General features: G+C 38.2%; 1 protein-coding gene across 20 annotated transcripts in view; it reads right to left on the minus strand.

The window, feature by feature from the left end:
* RNF111 (ring finger protein 111) overlaps positions 1–25712 on the minus strand; it is a 98569-nt gene that overhangs the window by 23678 nt on the left and 49179 nt on the right. For all 20 annotated transcript variants that reach the window (XR_014810415.1, XR_014810426.1, XR_014810424.1 and 17 more), the window contains exons 3-6: positions 11490–11616; positions 6297–6460; positions 3155–3349; positions 774–1093 (exon numbers count right to left, since the gene is read on the minus strand). Coding sequence is in view for 16 of the 20 variants with exons in the window: in XM_013992927.3 (XP_013848381.1) it covers positions 774–1093; positions 3155–3349; positions 6297–6460; positions 11490–11616 (806 nt within the window). In the remaining 4 variants the exon portion in view is untranslated. The remainder of the gene's footprint in view (positions 1–773; positions 1094–3154; positions 3350–6296; positions 6461–11489; positions 11617–25712) is intronic.

The following is a 25712-nucleotide window of genomic DNA, read 5'->3' on the forward strand; positions in this document are numbered from 1 at the left end:
TTTTGCTGACATTTCAATTTCTCACAAACTAAAAAAGTTCATCTGCTCCTGAGAAACTATGTTACAGGTTTGCATCTAAAAAGAGTAATTACTTCTAGCTAAGTGGAGATTGTAGGGAGGCTCCAGAATAGGAGGTAGAAGAGGAAAAACTAGGAGAATTTCCCAATTTCTCATGAATTGGGTTGACGATGCAGTTTCAACACTTTGCTTGGGATAAAATCTTAAAGATTAGATTCATCTGTATTTAACTAAAATCACCAAAAACTATGCCAGAATAAAAAACAATTCACTTCCAATTATCCATATTCCTGACCCCCTCATTCAGTTGCAATATTTAACACCATGAGGAAATCCTCAATACTTAAAAAAAAAAAATCACAGGAGTTCCCATCATGGCACAGCAGAAACAAATCCAACTAGGAACCATGAGGTTGTGGGTTCAATCCCTGTCCTTACTCAGTGGGTTAAGGATACAGCATTGCCGTGAGCTGCTGTGTAGGTCGCAGATGTGGCTCAGATCTGGCATCGCTGTGGCTCTGGTGTAGGCTGGCAGCTGTAGCTTCAATTAGACCCCTAGCCTAACCTCCATATGCCACGGGTGTGCCCCTAAAAAGCAAATAAATAAATAAATAAATAAATCACAGATCACTAAATTAGGCCACTTTGCAGGGGCAACAAGAATGACTTACTTAGTATATAAAATTTATCAGTTTTTTTTTTTTCTCCTGAAGGAACCAAAGTTTTTAAAAATTACAAATTCAGGAACCACATACCTGGTCATGGTAGCTGGTACTAGAAGTACTATTTGCTCCACAAGGTGCTTGTACTTGTGGAGGTCTTTCCACAGGGCAAGTGGGATCACTAAAGGAGGGAGAAACTGGGACAGCTGGGTGGGCAGTATGATGATGGTGGTGATGATGCTGAAAATGGTGGCCATGCTGCTGAAAGCAACTTGTGTGTGGATGTCCTAATGCATGGTGATTCTGCGATGACCCTCCACATGGTGAGTGCTGGGGACAGCAAGAAGGTAACCTTGGCATTGCAGGAGGGCCAGTTTCCGTTACAGCACTAGATGCAGTTCTCCTTGAGTCATCTTGAAATGAAAAAATGCACAGATCAAATATCAGTGTAAAAAACATGTACTATTTTATATATGTGTATATATGTATAAATAAGCAAATAATAAGAAATGCTTAGTAAATTCAAATATCTGTAAATAATAATGTGATACAGTCATATTCTTAACACACGTATAATTTCAGGTAGTGATCTTCACTGGGATTTTCCTGAAAGCCTTAATCTTTAGGAGTCTTGTATTTACCATGATATTTAAATATGGCAAAAGATCATCTTTTCCTAGGTCATAATAAACGATTAGTTTTAGGAGTTCCCATCATGTCTCAGTGCAAACAATGTGACTAGCACCCATGAGGATGCAGGTTCAATCCCTGGTCTTGCACAGTGGGTTAAGGATCCAGTGTTGCTGTGACCCATGGTGTAGGTCACAGATGTGGCTGCATTACTGTAGCTGTGGCATAGGCCGGTGGCTACAGCTCTGATTCAACCCCTAGCCTGGGAACATCCATATGCCTGCCGCAAGTATGGCCCTAAAAAGTTAAAATAAAAATAAATTACAAAAAAAAAAAAAAGATTAAGTAAATAACTAGTTTTATTTTATTTTTTGCTTTTTCTGTCTTTTTGCCTTTTCTAGGGCCACTTCCCACGGCTCACAGCAACACCGAATCCTTAGTCCACTGAGCAAGGCCAGGGATCGAACACGCAACCTCATGGTTCCTAGTCGAATTTGTTAACCACTGCGCCACGACAGGAACTCCAATAAATTATTAGTTTTAAATTGAAATTTAACAACTCTAAAATGCCATGTGAGTCCCTTCCATTAAATGCATCAAGCGAAGTTTCATCTCCTGAACTCTATGAGCCGCTACTACTACAAATCATTCCTATATAATGAAGACTACTATGCACTCTTTAAATTTTTTTAAATGATTTTTATTTTTTTCCATTATAGCTGGTTTACATACTTCTTAGAACACAACCACCCAACTCAGAGCATATTTAGATGTTTCACTAATTTCCAATATCTTTTCCATTCCTCTGGTCACTCAACTTGGACACAACAGAACATAAGAAATGGTAAGACTCTACTATGTGAAAATTTAAAGGTCTCTTAAAATAAACTAGTGACTCAGTGTTGAACAGGGGGGAAAAGAAACATGGAGTCAGATGGGCCTGAATTCTAATCCTAAGCCTGTCTAACCGTGAGCAATGTGACCTTAGCAAAGTTATTTAACCTCATTCTTACTTATTAAATGTAGCAATAATTGCCTTGCATGGTTGTTGTTAGAAAACATGATAATCTTTTAGGTATGAAACATCTGAGTCCTGGTTATGCTCTCTGTCACATGTCTGGAATTATTTTGATAGCATGTTTTTCCATGCCAGAAGAATAGCAGAAGTGCCCCCAGAAGATCTATCTTGTTTCAAACTCCTCTAAAAAAGGGCACCCTTTCCTCAAACTACATAGAAATTTCATAAAACAGATAAAAATGGAAATAATTTATTTTAAAATTAATAGAATTAAATTAGAAGAGTTAAAAACCCAAACTCCATTCTTCCTTTCCACTTTACCCACCTGACTCCTGAGACACCTCCTCAGAATCCTTAGGATTCTGGAGTACCACAATTCTAGCCTTATTTCTAGAGTAACCAATACCAGGGAGATCCTGCTCTAACTTAGCTCACAGGTCATAGCTATTCTCTTTGGGGCCAATATATCAATTAAGAATCTTCTGGTTATTTATAAATAATACAAAATTCCAACCAAGACTGGCTAAAACAATAAAGGGAACTTAAATTTTGATGAAGTCTAATTTACCTTTATTTTTCTTTTGTTGCTTGTATTTTTGGAGTCAGCCATTTAATTCTCCCCAGTCTCTTTCAGTTGAGCTACAATAGCTTGGTAACAAATAGCACACAGACTCAAATATGAAGTCATAGTCCAATTCTAATTGGGACTACTTTGTTCACATATGATGTTTACTCTAAGAATACACTCTTGCTAACACAGCTAAAAATCTTAAAAACAATTCTTTTTCCAAGAGTCCCTCCCCCCACTCTTTTTTTTTAAACACACCTCCTGTAGAAGTACCAGTCATAATATTGCTTGTAAGAGTAGCTGAAGTCTCTGACACTGTGGAGGGTTGGCTACTAGTGACAGCTGAAGCAGTATCAGAGGCCTGCTCAGAGGTAGATGGATTTGAATTATTAATGGAAGCGCTTGTGGTTTGTGATTCCATTCTTGAAGAAGTGGTTGGTACTACAGTAGGTTCTACAAAATACAAAATGTTTATTTAGCATTTCTAAACAAATTAGGTAATGAGTTATATTCTAATAAGAGCTATACATTTTATGATAATTAATAAGGCAAACTTAAAATATGAACCCTCTAAAAAGTACAATATATAGCTAAAAAAAGCTTTCATAAAGTTAAAAACTGTCAACATTAAAATATGTTACTGTTATTGCAAAAAAACCCTAATACATATATGCTTATTCCAATAATTCAGAGGATTAACATAGTTTTTCGGGGTAACTACGTGACTTTCCTGATCACAAAGAAAAAAAAAAAAGGTAAAAGTCCCTCTGCTGTGTTTATACACACTGTTACAGGTTGTTAGAATAGTATTACTAACTGTACTTTCTCTGGATTTCTCTGTGGATTTTAGAGTCTGATAGCTTGGAGAGCAGTTCTGATTTCACCACTGACAGTGTGATCAAGGATAAATTAATTAGGCACTCTCCACTTCTTCATCTGTAGAAGTGGAAAGGTACAGAATTTCTTCATAGAACTGTTGTTGGGATGAACAGACCTCACATATATAAAGTACTTTATATGATGCTTTACCAACAGTCATTTAATAAACATTAGATTTCTTTTTCACATGCCTTTTTTATGTTCCTCTCCTCAAACTTTTGCAAGAATTCATCAGTGCTTTCTAATAAAAATTAAAGTTTTGCGGTAGAAATTAAAAGAAATTTCAGGCAGAACTTATAAATGAGTTACATTTTAGACTCTGATTGTTGAAAAATAAAGAATAATGGGAGGAGTTCCTGTTGTGGCTGAGTGGAAACGAACCCAACTAGTACCCACGAGGATGTGGGTTTGATCCCTGGCCTCACTCAGCGGGTTAAGGATCTGGGGTTGCTGTGAGCTGTGGTGTAGGTCATAGACTGGGTCGGATCTGGTGTTGCTATGGCTGTGGCACAGGCTGGCAGCTGCAGCTCCAATTCAACCCCTAGCCTGGGAACTTCCATATGGCAAAAGTGCAGCCCTAAAAAGAAAAAAAGAAAGAAATCTGTCCAAAGCATAGTCACAACAATTAGACCTGAAAATAAGTGACTCTGTTTTTTCGTTTTTGTGTAGGTTTTTTTTTTTTGCATTTTAGGGCCGCACCTTTGGCATATGGAAGTTCCCAGGCTGGAGCTGCAGCTGCTGGCCTACACCATAGCCACAGCCACACCAGATCCTTAACCCACTGAATGAGGCCAAGGATCGAACTTGCATCCTCATGGATACTAGTTGGGTTCGTTACTGCTGAGCCACAATGGGAAGTCCCAGAAGTGACTCTTTAAATGTGATACAGATTGAGAGGACAAGCTTTTCTGAACAATGCAGCACAGCAGGCTGATTCCTGAAACACAAATTATACTTGTTAGTCTATACGGTACACTGTACTTTGGATGCTTAAAAAAATACATTTGCCTAAGCATAGAAAGGAAAGGGAGTAACCTCTATTTGCAGTTTATCTCAGTTTACCTATCTCAGCAGTATTGACATTTTTAACTGAATTATTCTTTGTTGGGGATGGGAACAGGATGGAGTGGGCTGCCCTTTGCATTGTAGGACATTTAGGAGCACTCCTGGTCTCTACCTCTTAGATGTTAGTAGCTCTCTTCCCCAACTGTGGGAACCAAAACTGTCTGCAGGTATTGCCAAATGTCTCCAGGGGCATAAAATGGCTGCCAAGTAAGAACTGCTGGTCTAACTGAAATACTTAAGTTTTGGATTTATTTTCAATAAGATGGAAGCTTCCACTAAGAGAAACCAGTAGGAAGAAGGGGGCATCTATTGATCACTGGAATACTTTTAAGCAAAATGTTAAAGTTTTCTGGTTGAACTAATTCTGATGGGTTAAATGGCTACTCTGCCACCTTTTCCTACTTTACTGGATGGTAGGTGTTATGTGGGAAAACACACTAAAAGTTTCCAAAATAATCAACCAATATTTAATTAACTGAGTAATCTTTAATTAATCTCTTATATTAACTACTGTCTCGCAGATAATTTATGGTGCTCTAAAACAAAAACTGAGACACTGTTGAATAAAATGCAGACAAGAGGAATAAATTATCTCTTCAAAAGAATCTTAATTCTAAAGGAATGGTGCTGTGAAAGTTATGATCATCCAAAATGCAAACAGCTGATATAAGAGCTGACTGCACAAGGCCCCTAACTCTTTCTACCTACTGAATATATCCTTTTTCCAACTGACAGCTAACACTAAAAGCTAATAAATTCATATATGGCTTGCTGTTTCCTTAAGGAAATTATGATTGATCATTTCCTTCTAGAATGTAACTAGTAGTATCTGAAGATAAGTCTCAATATCACGAAAAATTCATGTATGTATTCATATATTCATATTTGCTACCACTTTCCCTAACCAGTATTTTCCAAGGCTAACTTTGTTTTCACAGTTATTTGGGTGCAACTGTAAGCCAAAACAAGACACTAAAGCTGAGCAAAACAAAAGGTAACTGTAATATTACAATGAAGGATAACATAACTTTTAAAAGCAAATTCAACATCTCAAATAACCAGATTAACCATCTAATTCAGTTACATTGCTTTTCTGTTCTGTGTTTTAAAAGTATTGTTTCTATCTTTCATAGTAAAGTTAAAGTATGACAACAGTATTACAAATGAAAGTAATATGTAAGTCTGAGAATATATCAAACTACCACTTGTAAAAATATGCTTTTTTCAGAGAAAGTAACTACTAAGCAATGAAATAATATCCAGAAAGAATTTTTAGACACAATTTACAATCTGAAGGTTATTATATTACTTGAAAAATAACATTAGGATATCTGACAACTTCCCTGTAATTTAATATTATGTTACCATTAACCAGCAATAGGAGTTTCTAGCATATTGATATTTTATCCTATCAAATTTTCTGCTTAATTCTACACTACTAGTATTCCAAACTCACCATCTTCATCAACAGTAAGGTCCACAACTTCTGCTGCATTCTGCCTCAAGGGCTGGATAACAGTAGAAATCCTACTGCGGTTTCGTGGCTCCTGTGGCCTACTTGTATGAGAACTTGAACCTTGGCTCCAGTGAGATCTGGAGTGGCCAAGGGTCGAACGAGACCTTAAGGAACAACAATATCAAATTAGTAAACATGAAAAACAAGCAAAATTTTTAGTCAACTAAGAAGTGGGCCACACATGCAGCACATGGAAGTACCCAGGCTAGGGGTCGAAAGCTGCAACTACTGGCCTACACCACAGCCACAGCAACATGGGATCTGAGCTGCATCTGCAAGCTATACTGCCACTCATGGCAACGCCAGATCCTTAACCCACTTAGTGGTACCAGGGATTGAACCCACATCCTCATGGATACTAGTTGGGTTCATTAATGCTGAGCCACAATGGGAATCCTACCTAATAAATTATAAGGCTATCTTACAAAGTAAGTAATGAAATTCTCCATGCAAAAATAACCCAAAGTAATAATCGTAATATAATTAAAAATTATGACTAGCATAATGGCTACCTCTCAATAAACATTTGATGAATTAAATATTCAACAAATGTCTACCAACTGACCTGGAAATGAAAAATGATATATTAGACCACTCATTGGTATAAAATACAGGATCCTATTCAAAAATGCTCCTTTCTTTTCAATGGTTATTTTGAATATTCACCTGGGTTATAATCAATTATTTACATTTTATGGAAATAAATTATTTAAAATTATTCCCCATAGATACAGTAGCAAAAATATCAACGCCCTAAACATTTAGTAATATCCACGTGATCTATGTTTAGTCCAAATTGGATTTGCAAAGCACGGCTTTGGGAGTTCCAAACCAGGCTGAGTGTCCTAAACGAGATTCAAAGCACCAGAGACATTTCTTGCAATCACGAGAGGTAAAGACAGTCGTAGCTAATTTACTAGTTTGTCAGCTATTAAAAAACACCATCTGAGCCGCGTTACACTTTTTTTTTTTTTTTTTTTGTCTTTTTGCCATTTCTTGGGCCGCTCTCGTGGCATATGGAGGTTCCCAGGCTAGGGGTCCAATCGGAGCCGTAGCCACCAGCCTACGCCAGAGCCACAGCAATGCGGGATCCGAGCCGCGTCTGCGACCTACACCACAGTTCACGGCAACGCCGGATCTTTAACCCACTGAGCAAGGGCAGGGATCGAACCCGCAACCTCATGGTTCCTAGTCGGATTCGTTAACCACTGCGCCACCATGGGAACTCCCGCGTTATACGCTTTTAAGGTATGTAGTCACAAGGCTTCAACATCGAAAGTTTTACCATCTTTTAATTATGTATATTGTAATAAATTTCTTACAGGCATACATTTTATTTTTAAAAAATTTAAAGGATTCCTTATAATGATGTGGACTAAGGGAACAGAGGGATAGTATGTAGAAAATGCAGTCCTAAGGCTCTAGGAGAGAAAAATAAATGTTTTAAAAAGCTGCAGCTTATGAAGTTGGTTTTTCTCTCGCCCAAGCTGAATGTAAAACTGCTTATAAGCTTATTTTCAGCATGTATGGAAAGAACAAGCCAGATCCACTAACATACAGTAATCAGGGGTATGAGCTTGACCATTTAGAAAAGAATCCCAAAGTTCAAACTGGCCTGAAAATAGCCTCGGCATGTACAGAGACTAAAAGTTTAGAAAGAAGTTCAAATTCTAAAATGAAATTTTCTGAAGTGGTACACCCACCATGGAAAACAGTATGACAGTACTTCAAAAAACTAAATATAAAACCACCATATGACAAAGCAATCCCATTCTTGAGCATATATCCAGAAAAAACTTTCCTTGAAAAAGACACATCCACCCCTATGTTCACTGCAGCACTACTCACAATAGCCAAGACATGCAAACAACTCAAATGTCCATCACAGATGATTGGATTAGGAAGTTGTGGTATATATACACAATGGAATACTACTCAGCCATAAAAAAGAACAATGCTATTTGAGCAACATGGATGGAACTAGAGACTCTCATACTAAGTGAAGTAAGTCGGAAAGAGAAAGACAAATACCACAGGACACCACTTATACTGGAATCTAACATATGGCACAAATGAACTTTTCAAAAGAAAAGAAAATCACAGACATGAAGAACAGACTTGTGGTTGCCAAAATGTAGGGGGAGGGAGTGGGGTGGGCTGAGAATTTGGGTTTGATAGATGTAAACCATTGCCTGTGGAGTGGATAAGCAATGAGATCCTGCTGTATAGCACTGGGAACGATATCTAGTCACTTAGTATGGAGCACGATGGAGGATAACGTGAGAAAAGATTGTATATATGTATGAGTGACTGGGTCACTTTGCTGTACAACGGAAAACTGACAGAATACTGTAAACCAGCTATAATGGAAAAAATAAAAAACATTAAAAAAATAAAATAAAATGAAATTTTCAAGTAATAGGAATATAGAGGTTAAAGCCTAATACAGTAAAACAAACAGACCATCATATTCCAGCAAGAACTGTATAGATTAAGGCACGAGAGTAAACAAATGTTTCAAGATGAAATGGTTTTAGATAAGGAGAAAGACCATTTAAAATTCTTAAGAAACCAAGAATTTTTTTTTTTTTTTTTTGTCTTTTTCCAGGATTGCACTCGTGGCTTATGGAGGTTTCCAGGCCAGGGGTCCAATTGGAGCTGCAGCTGCCAGCCCATGTCAGAGCCACAGCAACATAGGATCCGAGCCACATCTGCGACCTACACCACAGCTCATGGCAGTGCTGGATCCTCAACCCACTGAGCGAGGCCAGGGATCAAACCCACAATCTCATGGTTCCTAGTCAGATTCGTTAACCACTGAGCCATGACAGGAACTCCACTGTGTGTCTTCTTCAAGATCACTATCACTATGGTAAATGCATCTCCTTGACCATTAAGCATCTTCATGACAAGAAAGCTCTCTGGTTCCACAGGGAAAAAGAGAACAGTTCTCTTTCTCCTGAACCACTTCAACAACCCTTACAGCCAATCAGTGTTGAACCAAAGGCACTATGGCAGTCACAGGATAACTGTGGCATATACCGTGAACTATCAATTTTCCTCAGAGTCCAGGAAAATCACTGAAAATTTAAATCAATTATGGACATATTATAGAGTGCTCTCTTCCGTGATATTAAAAGTAGTACCCCAATGGGCAAGTAGAGAAGCATATTCTAGGTATGTTTGTAACATGCTTCTGAAGCAAGAATGTCTTTTTAAAAAATCAGTAACAAATTAAAATTAAGCAAATACATTTCTAAATTCATTACAGCACAAAAATTACAATGCATCCATAGGTTAGTTTGGTGTATCAAATGAAAGAGAGGAATACTTTACTTCTTCCCTTACCAACATTTGTAATCAACTAAAGCACATGGTAAATATAGTATTAGGGTCTCTCTCTCTCTCTCTCTTTTTTTTTTTCCTTGGTCAAAGTGATTTTCAAAAGGGCAATGCCATTTCTAGTTATTTATCAAAACGAATGAGGATTTTTCATTTAAGGGCTTACATAATATTAAAAGTGAAGGTTAAAAAAATTCAAAAAATACGTTTCCTACTAGGTTGTCCTAATATAATAATACAAATGTCACTGGTACTGATGAGATATCAATATCAGATCCCAATATTTAAGTACTATTCACACCTAAATTCCAAAGGAGTTTGTGAACTCTCTGAAATTGAGTTTGAAAACTCAGTTTTGTAAAACACCATGTAAAACTGCTGTTTACCAAGAGCAATGACTATTTTTTTTGGCTGCACTTGTGGCACGTGGAAGTTCCTGGGCCAGGGATCAAATCCATGCCACAGGAGCAACCCAAGCCACAGCAGTGACAACACTGAATCCTTAACCCACTGTGCCACCGGGGAACTCCCTACACTTACTGTATACTTGGGGTGCTTAAAAAAAATACTGATCCCTAAGATTCTGGATCTGCTGGACTATGATTCAGAATATATTTTATAATCTATGTGGATGACTATAATGCAGCTTAATCTGACAACCACTAATCCAGTTGCTATAACATACTCGAACTAGGTCAAAAAAAAAATGCAAATACTTGTAGCATAAATATGTCTAAATATTTATATATGAATATAAATATATACATAAATAATTTTTTTGAGAGTTAAGTTTTATTTGGGGCAAAATAAGGTCTACAGCCTGGGAGGAAGCACTTCAGACAGCTCTGAAAAAATCACTCCAAAGAGGCAGGGTATGGTCTATATATGATTTTGGTGAAATGGGGAGGTCCATGCAAGCAAGCACACATTTTGGAGAAGGTCACTGCTAGTTTTGTGAAGGTTACTGCTAGTCACAAGGAACAGACATCATGAAGGATTTTAGTGCTTTTCTAGATATGAGGAGATGCCAGAACTGGACTCATAAAATCTTCTCCTGACAATACCTATCTGAAGATGTGTTCTGTCAGTTTTTCCAGAGCACAGAGTACCTCACTCCTATTCTTCACCCTGAGCTTCTTTCAGGGTGTGCTAAGGGTCAGGAGCTGCAGTGACTCATGATTTAATCTATGCAGAGGCATATGGCAAGTGCCAATTTCCAGTTCACACTGTTTGTCCCTTTGGCCCTGTGACCTGATGGAATGCAGAACTTGTTACAACCCATTTGTTTTGTGTCCTCACGGTGTTTCCTCATCAAAGACAACAGTGGCCTGAACTCACAGGAGGGCAGCCTGGGCCCAGCTGACAGTTCTTTGGAAGGGTACATGTGAAGTATAAATGCAGCACCACTTATACAAACGGAGCACCAGGACACAAAATTTATATATATATATATATTTTGTCTTTTGTCTTTTGTCTTTGTTGTTGTTGTTGTTGTTGTTGCTATTTCTTGGGCCGCTCCCACGGCATATGGAGGTTCCCAGGCTAGGGGTCCAATCGGAGCTGTAGCCACTGGCCTACACCAGAGCCACAGCAACGAGGGATCCGAGCCGTGTCTGTAACCTACACCACAGCTCACGGCAACGCCGGATCGTCAACCCACTGAGCAAGGGCAGGGACCAAACCCGCAACCTCATGGTTCCTAGTCGGATTCGTTAACCACTGCGCCACGACGGGAACTCCCAAAATTTATATTTTGAATTTCAAACATACGACTAGGAATTAAAATCTTACCGATAGCTTTCCCCAACTGTTACTATCTCCACTTCACTGTCAGTTGAGGTAACATTAATTTCTTCATTGGCAGTGACCTGGGGAGTGGAGGAAGCTTCTATCACCACAACATCTTCATCAATACTTCCTGAAAACAAAAAGCAAAAACATTTAGAGGGCATATGCCTGTCAGCTAATTTATAGACAATTATTTTTATTTTGACTTTGAATATCACAATCCATTATAAAAGTAGAAAATCACATCTGCCGAACTTTTTTTTTTTCTTTTCTAGGGCCACTCCTTCAGCATATGGAGGTTTCCAGGCTAGGGGTCTAATCAGAGCTGTAGCCACCTGCCTACACCACAGCCACAGCAACTTGGGGTCCGAGCCACATCTGCGACCTACACCACAGCTCACGGCAATGCCGGATCCTTAACCTGCTGAGCAAGGCCAGGGATCAAACCCGCAACCTCATGGTTCCTAGTCGGATTCGTTAATCACTTCGCCACAAGAAGAACTCCTGCCAAACTTTTTAAAACCAGAGCTCACCACACATAGTGAAATCAGTACTTATTCACTTAATGTGCACATACTCCTGATTACTTCCTCTTATGATTTTTGTTTCTTCTTTAAAAACTTTTAGTAGTTTCCATATGAATTTGTATAATCTTATATTGAGATAGTAACACTAATATCTAAAAGTACTGATATAAAATTTTATGTAAGATATTTACATACTATATTAACTCTTTAATATCGAAAATAAAGATACTATGCTCACTGTATGTTTTCTTTGTTTTTTTAAATGTGATATGCTATTTTTTTAAGAAACACAGTAGACTTTTAGTTTTGTGCTATAAAATGTGTTAATATTTTTGTATGTGTTCTTTTATATAATAGCCTAAGTTTGGAAAGTGCTTCCTATTTAGAAGATTGTACATATTTGGTTCAATGTGTTTCCTTAATTATTTACCTTATCTAGAACTAATTTTTATTTATGGCACTAGATAATATATTATAAATAGAATCTGGCCCTGCTAAGTTAAACAACCCGAGGCACACACAAAAAGAGTGTATGATTCCACTTATGTGAAGTATTTAAAGTAGTCAAATTCATAGAGAAAGTGAAATGGTGGTTACAAGGATTGTGAGGAAGGGGGAAAGGGAGCTGTGTAATGAGTATGGAGTTTTAGATTGCAAGAAGAAAAAGTTCTGTAGATTTGTTTCACAGCAATGCAACTACTCTTCTTTTAAAAAAAATTTTTTTTTTTTTTTTTTTTTTTTTTTTTTTGCTTTTTAGGGCCATACCCAAGCATATGGAGGTTCCCAGGCTAGGGGTCAAATCAGAGCTAGTTGCAGGCCTACACCACAGACACAGCAATGCAGGATCTGGGCCACATCTGTGCCCTACACCACAGCTCACAGCAATGCCAGATCCTTAACCCACTGAGTGAGACCAGGGAACAAACCCACAACCTCATGGTTCCTAATCAGATAGGTTTCCGCTGCACCACAATGGGAACTCCCAATGTGAATATTCTTAAAACTACTGAACTGCACGCCTAAAAATGGTTACAACAGTTAAAAAGAAAGAAAGAGAAGGAGAGAGGGAGGGAGAAAGAAAAGTTATGCTCAATTTCTTCTCTTGCTGAATTTTTTAAAAATCTAGGGCTGAAATGTCTTTTTTAAAGCATTCTTCTCTCTTCATTACTATTATCTGTCAATATAAAGGTCAGCCAACAGTTTAAAAGTCATGTTTTTGATAAGAATTTTCCCATAAGAATATTGAGAACTTAACATTTTACCTACTTTAGGTGTATATTTTACTGATTTTAGTATATATATGGAGCATAACCATCACCTCAATCCAATTTTAAAACATTTCCAATACCCTCAGAAGATTCCACAGCCCTATTTTCAGTTAATCATCATCCTTCTATCCCCATCCCTACACCTCTACAACTAATCTGCTTTCAGTCATTATGGATTTTTATTTTCAAGAGCTCAATATAAATGAAGTTATACATTACATACACTTTCCTATTGGCTTCTTTTACTGGGTGTACTTATTTTGAGATTTATTCATGTTGCTGTGGATTTTTTTTTTTTTTTTTTTTTTTTGGTGTTTTTGCCTTTTCTAGGGCCGCACCCATGTGGCATATGGAGGTTCCCAGGCTAGGGGTCTAAGCGGAGCTGTAGCCACCAGCCTACACCAGAGCCACAGCAACGCGGGATCCAAGCCATGTCTACGACCTACACCACAGCTCACAGCAACGCCGGATCCTTAACCCACTGAGCAAGGCCAGGGATGGAACCTGCAACCTCATGGTTCCTAGTCAGATTCATTAACCACTGAGCCACAATGGGAACTCCCTGCTATGGATATTAATAGTTCATTTTTACTTATTTATTTTTATTTTTTGCTTTTTTAGGGCCTCTCCCGCGGCATATGACATTCCCAGACTAGGAGTTGAATCGGAGCTACAGCTGCCAGCCTACACCACAGCCACAGCAACGCCAGATCCGAGCCGCCTCTGTGACCTCCACCACAGCTCATGGCAACATTGGATCTCCAACCCACTGACGAAGGCCAGGGACTGAACCCGCATCTTCATAGATACCTGTCTGCTTCATAGATTCCTTTCTGCTGAGCCACAACAGGAACTCCATTAATAGTTCGATTTTATTGTTGAGTGGTATCCTATGAATATATCACAATTTGTTTATCCATCTGCTTGCTGGACATCTGATTTTTTCTTACTTTTGGCTATTACAAATAAAGCTGCTAGAAACATTCATCTGTAAGTCTTCATACATTCATGTAATTTTTCTTAGGTAAATACTTAGGAATGTAATTTATGAATAATATCGTAAATTTACATTTAGCATTTTTAAGGAAATGCCAAATTGTTTTCCTAAGTGGCTGTTAATTTTTACACTCCCACAAGGAACATGAAGGCTCCAGTTTCTCTACATCTTCACCAATTACTGCTATTGTGCCTTTTTTATTATGGCTGTTCTAGTTCATCATATATAGTAGTACCTCATTGTGGTTTGATTTCCATTTTTATGATAACTAATAATGTCAAATATTTTTTCAAGTGTTTATTAGACACTTTAATGAAATCTCTAGTCAAATCTTTTGTCCATATTTAACTTGGAACTTGGTCTTAATGTTGAGTTTTAAGAGTTCTTTATAGGTGATCCTGTTGTGGCTCAGTTGGTTAAGAATACAACATAGTGTCTGTGAGGATGCAGGATCAATCCCTGGCCTCACTCAGTGGGTTAAGGATCCGGGATTGCTGCATGCTGCAGTTTAGGTTGCAGATGCAGCTCGGATCAATGTTGCCATGGCTGTCGCATAGGCTGTCAGCTGTAGCTCTGATTCAACGTGGGAACGTCCATATGCTGCAGGTGTGGCTGGGGAAAAAAAAAAAGTTCTCTCTATATTTTTTCATTTTCTTAATGGTGTCTTACAAAGCATAAAAGTCTTTAATTTTGATGAAGCCCAATCAGCAATTACTTTAATAGATATTTTTGGTGACCTTTTTAAAGAAATTTCTGCCTAACCAAAGGTGACTAAGAATTTCTTCTAGAAGTTGTATAATTTAGCTCTTACATTAGGTTGGTAATCCATTTTAATTTTTGTGTCTGACATAATATAGAAGGTCTAAATTAATTTTTTTGCATGTAGAATATACTAAACTCTATTTTGATCCTTAGGAGATTCAGGTTTTCCCAATTATTCTTCAGGATTATAAAGTCAAGGGGAAAGCAAAATTTCTGAGATTTGGACTGGACTGCCATTAAGCAACACTAACAAAGCCGTGTTATCTCTATAATGTATATTTTTTCATTCAAGAACATATCTTGCCATACCAAAGTTATATTTATAAACCTCTAGAAAAACTGTAGGGTTTAGTTGGATGTTAACTATAACTTTCTATAAGTTATGTAATTTTCTTCATAGAAGCCAAATAATACTCCCATTGAGATTAATCTTGCTTTACTCTCTCTGTTGCTCTTATAAATAAGCTCCCTGTTTCATTATATGTTCTACTAATATGCTGGTATTCCATTGATGCTGTATATTCATTTTTACTCAACTCTTACAGAACTCTTGCTTGACAAATGGATCAACTTTTTTCTTACTGAGGTATGTACACCATCTACATTTCTTCACTCGAGGTACCATTCCTAGATAACCTAGAATTTCATCTCTAATAAATCTCCTCCTTTAAGTATCTACACTACTTAAAAAACTGACCAGTATTTGGAAAGGTTACAAGCCCATGACAAAGATCTACAACTTGCTCTCCTACTCCAGAGAAGATAAAGCAGGCACTGGTAAATCATAGAGCCAATAAAAGATGATCTGATTGAAGAAACAGTAATTTTTATTTTTTTGTCTTTTTGCCATTTCTTGAGCTGCTCTCACGGCATATGGAGGTTCCCAGGCTAGAGGTCGAAGCAGAGCTGTAGCCGCCGGCCTACGCCAGAGCCACAGCAATGCGGGATCCGAGCCGCGTCTGCAACCCATACCACAGCTCATGGCAATGCCGGATCCTTAACCCACTGACCAAGGCCAGGGATGGAACCCGCAACCTCATGGTTCCTAGATGGATTCGTTAACCACTGAGCCAGGATGGGAACTCCAAAGAAACAGTAATTTTAAAAATATTTCATAATATTTCTATTTTGGAAGTCTTGCAAATTATTCTATCCATTAAAAAGACAAAAAAAAAAAAACAAAAAAACCCAAAAAACTGGAGTTCCCGTTGTAGCACAGCAGAAACAAACCCAACTACTGCCCATGAGGATGCAGGTTCCATCCCTGGCCTCACTCAGTGGGTCCGGGATGTGGCACTGCCATGAGCTGTGGTGTAGGTCACAGACACATCTCGGTTTCTGCGTTGCTGTGGCTGTGGTGTAGGCCAGTAGGTGCAGCTCAGATTTGACCCTTAGGAGAAGGATCAAGATGGTGGGAGAGTAAGACGTCACGCACACCTTCTCCTACAAACACACACAAAAACCCACAACTACATGTAGAATGATTCACACAGAACATCTACTGAACGCTGGCAGAAGAACTTAAACCTCTAAAAAGAGCAAGAAACCCTCCACATAACTGGGCATAATAAAAGCAAAAAAGAAAGAAATCTGACCTTAGCCTGGGAACTTCCATTGCCACAAATATGGCCTTAAAGTTAAAAAAAAGAGAGAGAGATGTGCAAATTTTTAAAGAAGTTTCTAAGTTTTAAAGATTACACAGGATTTCCTATTGTGGTGCAGCAGAAACAAATACAACTAGTATCCATAAAGATGCAGGTTCAATCCCTGGCCTTGCTCAGTGAGTTAGCAATCTGGCATTGCCATGAGCTGTGGTGTAGGTCACAGATATGGCTTGGATCCTGTGTAGCTGTGGCTGTGGCATAAGCTGGCAGCTGCAGCTCCCATTAGACCCCTAGCCTGGGAACTTCCATATGCCACAAGTATGGCCCTAAAAAGAAACAAATAAATAAAGATTATACACATAGACATGTTAAGGTCAAACGTATTTTTAACAGCATAAATATCTTATAGGCAGAGAAAAACAAAATATCAGCACTCACGTGGCTACTTAATATTCTCAATTCAATTTCCAAATTACTTTTCTAATTATTCATAATTACATGCACAATATAGATTAAAATAAGAGCACACAGGCAATCATATATTTAAAACAGCATTATATATCAAAATAAAGCATCATGGATTTTTTTAAATTTCCCTTCTTGTAACCCACCAACTGGACATCATCACTTTACATGTAGAAAAGCTACATCTGCGTATGAACTCTATTAGTGACTTTTCTCCATGTGTGTAGACATGAAATTTCTTTACAAGTCTGTAAAAAATATCACCTAACATCATTAAGCACCTTTTACATAGTTAAGCAAAGATAAATGTAAATGTAACATTTTGAAGTAACAATGATAAATGATACAAAGCAAGCTTTGTTAATGCATTAAAATTCAATTTATATAATTTTTTATGAACACAGAGACTGTATAGCTACAAGTTATATAAATAACTCACTTAGGCACTGCTATTTTATCAGTTAAACATCAATTTTCTAAAAGGAACATTTACAAGCAAAACTTGAATACATAAAATCATATAACAATCATAATAGGCAAAATTTTGGAATCTCTAGAGTGAAAATTATTTACTTATTTATTGGCCATACCCACAGCATATGAAAGTTCCTGGGCCAGGGATCAAATCTGAACCACAGTTGCGGCTATGTAGGATCCTTAACCCTCTGTGACAGGGGTCGAATCAGAGCGGCAGCTGCCGGCCTATGCCACAGCCACAGGAATGCAGGATCTGAGCCATGTCTTCGACCTACACCATAGGTCATGGCAACACTGGATCTTTAACCCACTGAGTGAGACCAGGGATCAAACTCACATCCTCAAAAGGATACTAGTCGGGTTCCCTACAGCTGAGCAATAAAGGGAACCCCTCCTGCTGTATGTACTTTTTAGTATGTCATGAGGAAAGTAAAATGTAACAGCCTGGGTGGTGTAACAATGTTTATAAAAACAACAGCTTCTCTGACAATTCTTCAGGAACTAAAAAAGAAAAATGCTGGTAATCCTGGTTTCCCTGTGCCTTAAGTCCAACACATTGCCAATAACAAGACTAGCTTCCAATTTGTGAGCGCATACTTTGTCCCATGTAGAATATTCTGCATGTCTAGCTCCATAAAGAAACTTAAACTTCAGAAGTCTAAATGACTTGTCAAGCAAATGTAAGCGAATTTGGAATTAACACTTAATTCCAATTCCAAACTCAGTCTCTATATAAAGTATTATCACCATGCCATAACTAGTTGGTGCTAGTTATTATCAAAAGCATCTCCCTGCTACTTACTGCCTTTGCTACTGCTTCTGTCTTGTGCAATCACAAAGTAACCAAAATTTTAACAACCTTGACCTTGAAAAACTTTGAATTTCCTTCAGGACTCTTCTACTGGGTTATCTGTCCAACAAAAACGAAAACATATATGCAAAGAATCTGTACCCAAATGTTCATAGCAGTATTATTCACAATAGTCAAGTACCAGAAACAATTAAATGTCTATCACCTGACAAATGGGTAAACAAAATGTGGAGATCCCTGGTGGTTCATTAGGTTAAAGATCTGGCAATGTCACTGCCGTGGCTCTGATTACTGCTGTGATGTAGGTTTGACCTCAGGCCTGGAAACTTCTGCATGCCATGGGAACAGCCGAAAAAGAAAAAAAAAAACAAAAAACAAAAAACAAAATGTAGCATATCCATACAATGGGATACTATAAAGGAACTGAATAATAAATAGAAAGAAACCAATTGCTGATACCTGCTACAACATAGATGAACCTTGAAAAATCATGGTAAGTGAAAGAAGCCAGACACAAGAGACCACATATTGCTATTATTTTATTTATATGAATGACCAGAAAAGGCAAGTCTATAGAGACAGCAATAGATAGAAATTGTGTGAGGAAGCGAGAGCATGAAAGAAATTAACTGTAAATAAGTGTGGGGGGAAAACCTTTGAGGACTAATAGAAATATTCTAAACCTGTACTGTGGAAATGGTTACACAGCTCTAAATTTACTAAAAATCACTGAATTGTATACTTAAAATGAATGAATTGAGTTCCCATTGAGGCTCAGTAGGTTAAGGATCCAACATTGTCTCCATGAGGATACAGGTCTGATTCTTGGCTGTGCTCAGCGGGTTAAGGATTCACTGTTGCCTCAAGCTGCAATGTAGGGTGCAGACGTGGCTTGGAATGGATGTTGCTTTGTCTGTGGCGTAGGCTTCCTGGCCTTAGCTGTAGCTCTGATTCGCAGCTCCCTAGCCCAGGAACTTCCATATGCAGTGGGTGTGGCCATAAAAAGAAAAAAAAAAAAAGGATGGATTTTATGGTAAGTAAATTCAATATACCCTAATAAAATGTTTCAAAAACACCCCCAAAACTAGGGAGTTCCTGTTGCGGTGCAGCAGAAAAGAATCCGACTACTACCCATGAGGATGCAGGTTCACTCCCTGGCCTTGCTCAGTGGGTTAAGAATCCAGCGTTGCCATGAGCTGCGGTGTAGGTCTCAGGCACGGCTCAGATCCCAATATTGCTGTTTCGAGTGCCAGCAGCTACAGCTCCAATCTGACCCCTAGCCCGGGAACTTCCATATGCTGTAGGTGCGGAGGGAGGGAGGGAGGAAGGAAGGAAGGAAGGAAACCTGCAACAACCACAAAACAAACGATTCTAAATACATAAAAAATTGGTAACACAGGAGTTTCCTTGTGGCAGGTTAAGGATCTGAGATTGTCACTGCAGCGGCTCAGGTTGCTACTGCAGCACAATTTCAACCCCTGGCCCAGGAGTTTCCACACGCCATGGGCACAGCCCAAACAAACAAAACAAACAAACAATTGGTGGCATAATCACATAGAAAACTAGCCTAGAGCAAAATAGGAACCTCATAAAAAAATCTTATATTCAACAGAATTACTGTTAGTACTAATTATAAACTTTATTCGTTTACAGAGTTCCTTTAGTGGCGCCGCGGAAACAAATCCAACGAGGAACCATGAGGTTTTGGGTTTGATCCCTGGCCTTGCTCAGTCGGTTAAGAATCCGGCATTGCTGTGAGCTGTGGTGTAGCTCGCAGACAGGGCTTGGATCTGATGTTGCTGTGGCTATGGCCTAGGCCAGCAGCTGTAGCTCCAATTCAACCCCTAGCCTGGGAACCTCCATATGCTGCATGTGCAGCACCCCCCCCCCCAAATTATCATTTATATTTATTTCTGAATGTTCATTTATATGTATTTATACTCTGTAAACAATAAAACAAAACAGTAAATACCAATACTGTTAAGAATCAAGATTTTCTCAACCTAAATGTAAAGAGATCCAAAAATAAAACACAAGCTTACATAAAAACCCTAATCCTAAACTTTCAGTGGATATATCAGACCCAACTTGAAGATGCTTCTACTAGCCAAAGGTGAAACTATTTGAACATCAAAAATAATACAAAGATTGCAACACATCAACTATTCTAAAATCTGTGAGTTCAAAATGACATTTGAAAATGAAAAACCTCTTTGAATACTCCTTGTTTATTCTGAAATATGGTAAATGAAGGTAAAGACTCAAGCATTTATCTTACTTTTCTTGTATAACCTGCATTTCAGAGTAACCAATTAATTGATGTAGGAAGAATTCCTTCTTATAAAGGAACCTCAGTTAATAAAAGTAACAAAACAACAGATTTAGAAAGTTAGTATTTTGCAATCCCTAATGAAATAATGGATCTAGGCAAAACCATCAAAGCTGATAAAAGTAATAAATGAAATGATGATGGGGAATTTTATCGTGGAAGGATCAGAAAGACACCATTTGAACACTCTTATTAATTTTAATGTGTAATGCAAGAGAAAGTACAAAAGCACCACCAAGGAAGTGCTGCTGAAGTGAACGTGAATCTAATCAAGCTTTTAGATCTACCAGTCAGCAGGAAATATGTAGTGTACAAAACAAATTAAACAGCATGATGTCTAGAAATTGTTCTGAAATTCTCCAGAAAAAAGTGAGTGGTGAGAGATGAAGTATGAATGTCAGAATATTGAAAAATGAAGCATGTTATGAATATGTGGGAGTTCATTGTATACTTATATATTTTATGTGTCAAAATTCCCATGTAAAGATAATAAAATAACAACAAAAACTCTTATCAATGTTATTTTTGGAAAAGGAAGAAAAATATTCACAGATTTAGATATAATTTCTAGTGTTAAGAATTTAAAATTCCAAGGTCTGATCATTTTCTTAAGCAAACTTGTAAAACACAAGTATGGAGTATAGTCAGAAAATATGAATATATAGCTATAGAATACATTTTTTTTTTTTTTTGTCTTTTTGCTATTTCTTGGGCCGCTCCTGCAGCATATGGAGGTTCCCAGGCTAGGGGTCCAATCGGAGCTGTAGCCACAGGCCTACACCAGAGCCACAGCAACGTGGGATCCGAGCCGCGTCTACAACCTACACCACAGCGCACGGCAATGCTGGATCGTTAACCCACTAAGCAAGGGCAGGGACCGAACCCACAACCTCATGGTTCCTAGTCGGATTCGTTAACCACTGCGCCACGACTGGAACTCCTAGAATACATTTTTTAAAGCTGTAAATAAAATACACAGCTAATAGATATAAATCAAAACCAAAAAAACTTGTGAAATAGTGATTCACCAGTCAAAATATAAGTAAAAATTGTATCTGTAGTTTGGGATAAAATTTCCAGTAACTGCATCACTCATGGAGTCAGCAAGCACTATATCTCACATAAAGATGATGAGGATGACAATCCTGAAAACTGCTTAATGACTTAAAAAGTAGTTCCAGTAATTGCCAAGTTACTGATGTCTAAGGTACATAACTCTGTGAATAATAAATAAATATTATTTGAGAGAGGATTAAGATGGCAGAATAGAAGGACTGGAGCTCAACTTCTCTCCTAAAAACAACAAAATTCACAACTAAAGCCTGAGCAATCTTCACCCAAATGGACTGGAAACCTTAAAAAAGATACCCTACTCCAGAAGAAAAAGAGGAGGCCATGTCAAGAGGTAGGAGGGGTGATTTCACAATATAAACAACCCCATACCTCTGGGGTGGGAAGCTCCACAGACTGAAAACTAACTGGCTCACAGAGACTCACCTACAGGAGTGAGAGTTCTGAGCCCCACATCAAACCCTCACGTGCAAGGATCTAGGACTGGGAGAAAGAGCCCCTGGAGCATCTGGCATTGAAGGCCAGTGGGGCTTGTGCACAGGAGCTCCGCAGGACTCGGGGAAACGGAAACCCCATTCTTAAAAGGCACACACAGACTTTCACGTGCACTGGGTCCCAGGGCAGAGTGAGGTCTCCATAGGAATCTGGGTCAAACCTGACTGCAGTTCTTGGAGGACATCCTGGGAAAACAGCCCCGCCCTTCAGTAAACAGGCTACCTAAAGACCCCCCCCAGGCACACAGATGCCTCTAATCCCATCTAAAGTCTAAGCCCCACCCACCAGAGGGAGTAGAATCAGCTCCACCTACCAGGGGGCAGGCATCAGCCCCTCCCATAAGGAAGCCTACAGCAAGCCCCCATACTGACTTCAGCCACAAGAGGGGCAAACACCAGAAGTAACAGAGGCTACAACTCTATTATCTGTAAAAAGGTCACCATAGCAAAAACGTATAAAAATGAAAAGACAGAGAACTATAACTCAGATGAGGGAAAAAGGAAAAACCCCAGAAAATCAGCTAAGCAATGAGATTCTCAGCATCCAGGAAAAAGACTTTAGATTGTTGATGATAAAGATGATGCAAGACATTGGAAATAAACTGGAGGCAAGATGGATAACTTATAGGAAACACTGACCAAAGACATACAAGATATAAAACTTAAACAAGAAGAGATGCAAAATACAATCACTGAAATAAAAAATTCACTAGAAGCAGCTAACAGCAGAATACAGGAGGCAGAAGAACAAATAAGCGAGGTGGAGGACAGATTAGTGGAAATTATGGATGTGGAACAGAAAAGAGAAAAAAGATTGAAAACAAATGAAGAGAGTCTCAGAGAACTCTGGGACAACGTGAAACGCACCAACATCCGTATTACAGGGGTGCCAGAAGGAGAAGAGAGAGAGAAGGGGACAGAAAAAATATTCCAAGAGATAATAGCCAAAAACTTCCCTAACATAGGAAAGGAACCACTCACTCAAATCCAGGAAGCACGAGTACCATATAAAACATACCCAAGAAGGAATACTCCAAGACCCATATTAATCAAACTGACCAAAATTAAAGACAAAAAGAAAATCTCGAAAGCAGCTAGGGAAAAGAAACAAGTAACATACAAGGGAACCCTGATAAGGTTATTGGCAGACTTTTCAGCAGAAACTCTGCAGGCCAGAAGGGAGTGGCATGATATACTTAAGGTGATGAAAGGAAAAAACCTCCAACCAAGATTACTCTACCCAGCAAAGCTCTCATTCAGATTTGAAGGAGAAAGCAAAACCTTCACAGATAAGCAAAAGCTAAGAGAATTCAGCAACACTAAACCGGCCTTACAACAAATATAAAGGAACTTCTCTAGGCAGAAAAGACAAAACAGCAACAGGAAACAAAAATTCCACAAATGACAAGGCTCACCAGTAAAGGTATATATACAGTAAAGATACGAAATCATCCATGCACAGTTATACCACCAAAATTAGAAATCATGAGAAGAGGTGAGTACAAATGCAGGACACTGGAGATGAACTTGCAATTAAGAGAACAACAACGTAAAACAATCTCATATACATTTAGGCTCTTAGATCAAAACTTCAGAGTAACTGCAAACCAAAAATCTACAATTGATACATGAACAAGGAATTAATGTTTATTATACAATGTAAAGTACTGACTTAAATAACTCATTCTTAGATAATCTGGTAAATCCCATTAACTATCTATAACTGTTTTGCCTTAGAGAGTTTGATGGTATTACAAAATATTTAGCATGTAAAACATTCTTTCCATCAATTCACTAAAGCAATGGATACTGTATGAAAATGTTGTCCCAGTAGCTCTATAGCATATCCATCCACACAAATCATATTATTAAAGTTCAGTATATAATCTAAGTAAAATTTGAGATATTCCGGTCATTTGGTAATTCATAACACATACAGTAACATACTAGACTTGGAGTTAGAAAGCCAGCACTAGAAATATGTCTGAAGCCAGCACTAGAAATATGTGGCTCAGCAGGTTAGGAACCCAAAGTAGTCTCTGTGAGGTTCAATCCCTAGTCTCACTCACTGGGTTAAGGAAGGATCTGACATTGCCACATGGTGAAGTGTAGGTTGAAGATAAGACTCGGATCTGGTATTGCTGTGGCTTTGGTATAGGCCTCAGCTGTAGCTCTGATTCAACCTCTAGCCTGGGAACTTCCAGATGCTGCAAGTGCAACCATAAAAACAAAAAGGGAAAAAAAAGAAATGTATCTAGAAGAAAACCCTAACTCTCAAGAATCTAAGGAAGCCAATTTTTTGAGAGCATTAAAATTTCTTGACAATACAAAATACTTTAACTGTTCTGAATATGAATCATTCTAAAATGATTTTCTAAACGCTTCATCTATGATATGAAGTGATAACGACAAAATCCAGCTCCTAAGGGTGCTGCGAGGATTAAAAGAGAATACACACAAAACACTTAAAACATTACTAGCACAGAGTAATTGCCCAACAAATGCTAGGTATTTTTACTATCACGACACCATCACTGTTGGGTGGTAAAGGAACTTGAAGCAAATTCCTTGGAGGGCATTCTGGTAACAATAGCTAGCAAATTTTTAAATGCATATACTACCTGGTATATTTTTTTTCAATTTTTCAATTAGAATATAGTTGATTTACAATGCACCTGGCATGTTTTAAAAAATTATTCCTTAAGATAACCTCGCTTAGATGTGTAAAAATGCATGTAGAAGGCTATTCAATGCAGCAAATACTCATCAACAAAAGCTGGTTAAATAAATTATGGAACATCCATAAAAAGGGAAAACTATGCAGCTGATTTTGAAAAGTGAGATAACTACACATACCAGTATTTTTTAAACCCACATTACCTATTTATATTTACATATACTTTCACATTTTCTTTTCTTTTTTTTTTTTTTTTTTTTTTTTTGTCTTTTTGACATTTCTTGGGCCGCTCCCGCGGCATATGGAGGTTCCCAGGCTAGGGGTCCAATCGGAGTTGTAGCTGCCAGCCTATGCCAGAGCCACAGCAACACGGGATCTGAGCCGCATCTGTGACCTACACCACAGCTCACGGCAACACTGGATCCTTAACCCACTGAGCAAGGGCAGGGATGGAAACCGCAACCTCATGGTTCCTAGTCGGATTCGTTAACCACTGCGCCACGACAGGAACTCCATACTTTCACATTTTCTGAAGGAGATAAGAAACTGCTAACTGATTACTTCTGGCTAGTAAGACTGGGATCTAAGAAGAAGAGGTAAACATTTACTTTTTATTTTATATTTTTTAGTACTTTTAAAGTTCTACAACAGATGAATGTTATTATTAAATCATTATTAAAAACAAAACCTAGTTTAAAAAATCCTGGTCTAGAAACCAGAAGACTTGGCTTCAATTTTTACATT

Source organism: Sus scrofa, chromosome 1 (genome assembly GCF_054392235.1).
Source record: "Sus scrofa isolate SSC_HxYL_T2T_F1_AM1 chromosome 1, Sscrofa_HxYL_maternal_Yorkshire_Landrace_v2.0, whole genome shotgun sequence".
NCBI lineage: Eukaryota > Metazoa > Chordata > Mammalia > Artiodactyla > Suidae > Sus > Sus scrofa.